The sequence below is a fragment of the Osmerus mordax genome, chromosome 3 (assembly GCF_038355195.1).
Source record: "Osmerus mordax isolate fOsmMor3 chromosome 3, fOsmMor3.pri, whole genome shotgun sequence".
In the NCBI taxonomy this organism is placed as follows: Eukaryota; Metazoa; Chordata; class Actinopteri; order Osmeriformes; family Osmeridae; genus Osmerus; species Osmerus mordax.
Genome location: NC_090052.1, coordinates 18,638,410 through 18,644,409, shown reverse-complemented (window position 1 = coordinate 18,644,409; position 6,000 = coordinate 18,638,410). Strand labels below are relative to the sequence as shown.

The following is a 6,000-nucleotide window of genomic DNA, read 5'->3' as shown; positions in this document are numbered from 1 at the left end:
CGAGAGCAAGAGAGAGAGAGCGAGAGAGAGAGAGAGAGAGAGAGATAGATAGAGGGAGAACGCAGGAAGACGCATGACAATTCACACAAGTTGTTTTGCAGGGACTTCAGAAGTGACAAAACCATGTCATCGACTCGCAGGTGAAAACCAAAGAAAAAACGATTTAGTCTGGCGATGCTTAACTTTTAAAGTATATTCCTTTGTTATCAGTATTTAGAGAATCGATCTCGAGAGTATTTGCGTCGATTTCGAAGCTAATTCTGAAACTTGCTAGTAGATAGATAGAATGTCCCGTAAAAAGGCGGGTAAAGGCAAAAACGCCGGCAGCAGTCCAACTACAGGTAGCCCGACGGGCAAGCCTAACGGGACAGCTGGAAAAACTAACCCTGGCGGTGTGGTTCAAGCGAACGGCGTGGTCCATCCTAGCCGGCCGTCACTGAGCAACAGCAGCGAGTTTTACGACATCGCCTTTAAGGTAAGTGTAGACTGCAACACGCTGTTGTACCCGCGTCTTTGTAAACAATATAAAATATAATTGCATTTCATAACTTATTAGGCTTCTCACACCACCGTCACAATACAAACAATAATAATATTTGCACGTGTGTACTGTGTATGATAAAGCAAGCTTACAACTGAATAAATATGTGAATTGCAGTGTTTGTTATTGTCTTTGATTATCACTTACGTCAGTGACCTTTTATGTTATCTGTGCTCCCTGTGTGTTTGATATTATTCTGAAATCGCAATACTTGTCATACTGCTCTAAACCCCCTGCCTCTAGGCAGCTGTGTCAATATACACAATCGATATCACCCTACCTACGCTCTGAGACCTACGATTCACATTGCTCACATGGATTAGAATCTAAAGACCACACATGAACCTTTATTAGCCTTATAGCCTTATATATATATAGCCAATAGAGATTGAATCCCCTTTAAATTTCTTGACACCAAGGCTGCTGTGTAGAATTAGTGGATAAGCAACAGGTTGTGAGATCCATCCTTACTTCAAAAGGCTCTCTCTCTGTATCTCTCTCTCTGTATCTCTATCTCTCTCTCTCTCTCTCTCTCTCTCTCTCTCTCTCTCTCTCTCTCTCTCTCTCTCTCTCACAAACACAAATACACTATGTCACTTACTTCTTCCTTCACTGTCTCTTTCCACCCCTTATCTCTCTTGCCCCCTCTATTGTGTATTGAGCTATGCTGCCAAACCACACTGCAACTGCCTCACATTGGATGGAGCTACACCCCCTCTCCTTGCCCCCCCCCCCCCCCCCCCGTGGGAGAGGGTGTGCCTGCAGTCTTTGAAGTAGCTGTTTGAAGTGACTCCATGTTTGTTTTTTGTTTATTCTCCATTTCTCATTTCTGAGTATTGGAATTAATCTTCATCCCCCTGAGCGCCATTTCTCTTCTTTAACCTAATTTATCTTTTACAGTAAGCAAGACTCTCTCCTACCCCCTCTTCCTTCTCCTCTCCTCTATCCTCTCTTCCTTCTCCTCTCCTCTATCCTCTCTTCCCCTCTCCTCTCGTCCTCTCCCCTCCCCATAGGCGGTTATGCATGAGAATGTGTGACATAAATAGAGTTGCGGATGTTAGCATAATGGTTCGTTAATGACTGACAGGTGTGCTTGCCCTCGGGAGAAACTCCCTGTCTAAGGCTAATGGTAGGTTTCTGCCAGTAGTTATTTAACATCTCAAAATATGTAGTATAGACAAGACTGCTAAGGTTTACGTCAAAAGGGCATGCCGCCGTCAAAAGGACGCCAAAATGGAAATAGTTCAGTTGTAGAGCATTTACCTACAGGTAAAGAGGTTGCAGGTTCAAATCCCCCTGTACGTGGCTCTGGATAAAAGCATCTGCTAAATGAATAGATGACATCATCCAACCTCTAAGGCAGAGTTTTTGTTCATGGTCAGATTGTGGATGCCTGTCCTGGCGAGAGCTAACCGTACTGGATCTCCGTGGGCAGCTGAGAGCCCATGCAGTCTCCCCAGATGAGAAAGAAACCACCGAATCTCCTCGTCGGTTTAGCGGCCCCAGGAGAGACATGGAGAGCACTTGATTTGTGGACCCGTGTGTCACGAGGGGGGGGCGGGGTGGGGGGTGTTCTCCAGCGTTTGGGGAGCTGGATCTTTATTACGGCTGAGCTGTACAGAGGCAGCAGCTGTATTTCTCATCCCTAGACGAGCGCAGGGCTCCGTCGTGATTAACGCCACCACGGCTGGAGTCTGCTCGACTCACTCTGGCCATGGAGGCAGGAGGGGGGGGGGGAGGCTGAAGAGGAGGTCCAGGACTAGAGAGGAGGGTTGAGGAGAGGAGGAGACAGGGGGAGAAGAGCGGAGAGGAATTTTGAGGGGAGGAGAACACAGGAGGAGAGGAGGAAAGGAGAGGAAAGGAGAAAAGCGAGGGGAGGAGAGGAAAGGAGTTGGGGAGGGGAGGGGGGAGGAGCAGGAGAAAAGTGGAAAAGAAGACAATCGAGAGAGGACGTAACAGTCTAGGGACTCTAGGGACGAGCAGATATGAGATGTCAACTGAATATGATGAGACAAGGGTGGCATAGAGATGCCCTCTGCTGCAATATCTCTGATAACCCCACCCCCCACTCCCCTCAGAGAGGTTCCTCAGCGCCCCCACTCCCCTAAACCCTGACATTCCCCCCAGCCCCATACTCTACACTCCTTCCTTTAACCTGATAAGACTAATCACATCAGATCCATAACTTCATAACCTGGAGAAAAAGAGGACAGCTGCCAGCTCCACCGTGGTCTGCCTTACAGACACACACACCTCCCACAAACAAACACACACACCGACATGTCCACACACAGACACACACACAAACACACACAATGTGTTTAATTCTGGACTGAATGAAGGACAATAACTGATATTTAGCTGCCCAGTCACGGTTATCTCCACTGGCCAGAAACCAAGACATCGGGTTTGTAATTGCATTAGGATGACCTGATCTAATGAGTGTACATTTATCTTATATTCAAAGTAAACAAAGACACACAACCAGATGGCAAATATAGCCTAGTCAGAGTAGCTTCTTTGTATTTTTGCTTTCTGAAAGGCACGTTACTTTATGCTTATGTCTTTGTTTCCTGAGTAAGGGGTTGTAAGGATTCTTGGTGGTCTGAGTCTGCAGGTGACAGTGTCAAAGCCAAAGTTTTACACTTTAGTTGGATTTATTTTTTTGAACATTTGGAAAAGGAGAAGAAAAGTATTTTTCTGTCCTTCTCAGTTCTCATTTTGCCGACACATTTTGGAAACACCGCATTGCAGGCATTTTTTTTTACTGTATTGAGGCTTTCTTTCACCTGTGTGTTGATATGCTGCAGTGTGCTAGGTGTTGCGCCTCATGGCTGAGTTTGTCCCTCTTTGCCTGCCTTCCAGGTGATGCTGGTGGGAGACTCTGGGGTGGGAAAGACCTGTCTGTTGGTGCGCTTCAAAGATGGAGCCTTCCTGGCAGGAAGCTTCATATCCACTGTGGGCATCGACTTCCGGGTGAGTACATACCCACTAGGGGAGGAGTCACACATACACACACACACACACACATGCATCTACTGATTATTGTCTGCATTAAAAATTCAACACAAGCGTCTATGTAAAAACACAAACACGTTTTCACAAATGGGGCCATTTCTGGCATAAAGTTTTAATCGACTTTTCATAGAACGGTCTTCAGCCCCCTGCCAAGGAGCATTTCCTGTGTGGTAGGTCTCAGTGGATACGATATTGATTCTCAAATTAGTTTGACATGCTTTCAATCCAGAAGATTCTTTAGCTGGAGGGGGCCTCATCTGTGCCAGTTTCAAGTCCCCATGGGAGAATGGAAGCATGTCGAGGAATGAGTCTGGGGGTCCATTTCTAATACCTCAGAGTGTGTGTGTGTGTGTGTGTGGGAGAGAGAGAGAGAGAGAGAGAGAGAGAGAGAGGGAGAGGGAGAGGGACAGTGAGTTTGTAAGTGCGTGCTCCACTCAAAACTTCAACATTCTTCTGCTAGTACAATGCTTTTACTCAGACCTCACACCACTAATGATTAAGTCCAGTCCTTGGACTTCAGGTCTCTCCTTCATTCAATAGCCAGGGTTTTCTGCACTGCTTTCCCAGTATGGCAGCAAGCAACCTGAAGTCTGAATAACATAAAGCTTCCCGCCAAGCCTTCTGGTTCTTCTTAGACACACTGTCGTCTTTGTTTTACTGGGGTATTATTTCATTGTGTATCGAGCTACGCTGGAGAACATGACATGATTCGTTTACAGCCGTTTCTGCTCAGCATGGCTTGTCCTCACTGCTCAGACACACTTCTTCTGTTGTTCTGTATCTATGGTTCTACTTCTGTGGTTCCGTAGCTGCTGTTCTTGTTCTGCTCCTCTGTTTCTGCTGGGCTCGAAGGAGAACGTGTGGCCTTTACACAGACGGGAAACAGTTGGATCTCGCGTTGGATCCAGGCTGGCTCTGGGTCATTTCTTTTAAGAATTTACAATGAATCTGCTGAAACTGTAAAACACAGGTGGATAGACAGTGGAGAGAGAAGGGGGGGAGTGAGGAGGGAGAAGGGAAGGATGAGAAGGGAGGGAGAGTGGAGGGAGGAGAATGGGGAGGGAGGAAAATGGAGGCTCACATACTCCATTGTCTCACCCCTGATTGTACAGTGGTGCCCCAAATATAGTCTTGATCTGCATAGCTTCAATGGTTGTCTAGGAGACCGCGTACAGTAGGACAGCTTCTTTTCCCAGTTCCTATTGTGTTTTGTTGTGTCCAGACAACACCATGAATAGTTTCAAAAAATAGGTTTAAATAGACACATTAACACTCTGTGTTAATGGTTGTCGATAGAGTCCCTATTCATATTTTCTTTTTTTGTGATTATGTACACACGCCAGTGCTTCCATTCCATTCCGTTCAATTTTGGCACAGTTATGTAAGCCTGCAATGGCCCTCTCAGCATACATTTACCACATCAATCAGAGTTTTGTCTTCGTTGAATTCAATGGCTTACATAATCCGCATGAACTATAATTAATAGAAACACTAGGCGGAAAAAGTGTTATTAGAAGTGGCTGCCTGCCACGTTTTCAATGGGGCACCGAAAGCAACAGCACTCTGTTGACTGGCGTTCACTGGAGGCTTAATGATTCTCTATTATGAAGCTGTCATCAAGCGTGGCGGAGCAGCAGTAAAAAAAAAAAAAAAACACTTTTGAAAATGTGAGGCAACTGTTCGTCACGTCGTTTTCAACTCTGGTTGCTCGGGCAACATACTCTCTTTGTATCTCTAATCTCCTTCACCTGAACATCTCCGCTACTTTCAACGTCACGTCGATGAAATGTCCGAGACGTTTATTTCTGAGTAGTGCTTCGTCCATTCTCTCTCCAGTTTTGTCTTCTTTGAGTTTTCAATAGATGCGTGATGTACCTCAACAGGATGTGAATTGCTTGCCATCCTTTTAGGCTTGCATAGAAAACTTCTGTATTGTCCTCCCGCAGCCTTGGAGAGCATTAACTGTCCAAGATCGGCTTACTGGCAAACAGGGCAATAAGGAAAATACAAAGACTTGGTCGAGGTACAGCCAGGAGTTCTTTACCAGGCAAACAGGTTTTAAAAGGGGTAATACAAAAGCAGACAGTACCCAGTCGATGCACTCTAACACAGGGTTTTGGCTTCAAGCTTGTTCAACCAAGCGTGTTGGATCACAGCTCTCCAAGCCTGATCTAGACAGTAGGTCTCCAAGACAAGTGTTAGAGAGCTCTGTGATAGATGTGTATGCAGGGATAGGTCCTGGGTTTACGCTGTTACACTGCATGACGCCTGGCCTCATGATCTGCTGTAGGAGACTGAGAAGCTGTGTGTCAAAACCTGCTCTCTGCGCTATCCTCCGAGGGTTTTTTAATCTCATGTAACATTTCAACAAAGTAGGAGACCTTTCCTGACTTACATTTAGTCTTTTTTTTTTGCAGACGCTCTTATCCAGAGCGACTTAC

The 6,000-nt window shown here is 45.9% G+C and overlaps 1 protein-coding gene across 1 annotated transcript in view; it reads left to right on the top strand.

Annotated features, from left to right (window-relative positions):
* Positions 1-286: 286 nt before the first annotated feature.
* LOC136939918 (ras-related protein Rab-26-like) overlaps positions 287-6,000 on the top strand; it is a 44,991-nt gene continuing 39,277 nt past the window's right edge. Inside the window, exons 1-2 of the mRNA XM_067232241.1 lie at positions 287-475; positions 3,407-3,517. Of these exons, the coding sequence (XP_067088342.1) occupies positions 287-475; positions 3,407-3,517 (300 nt within the window). The remainder of the gene's footprint in view (positions 476-3,406; positions 3,518-6,000) is intronic.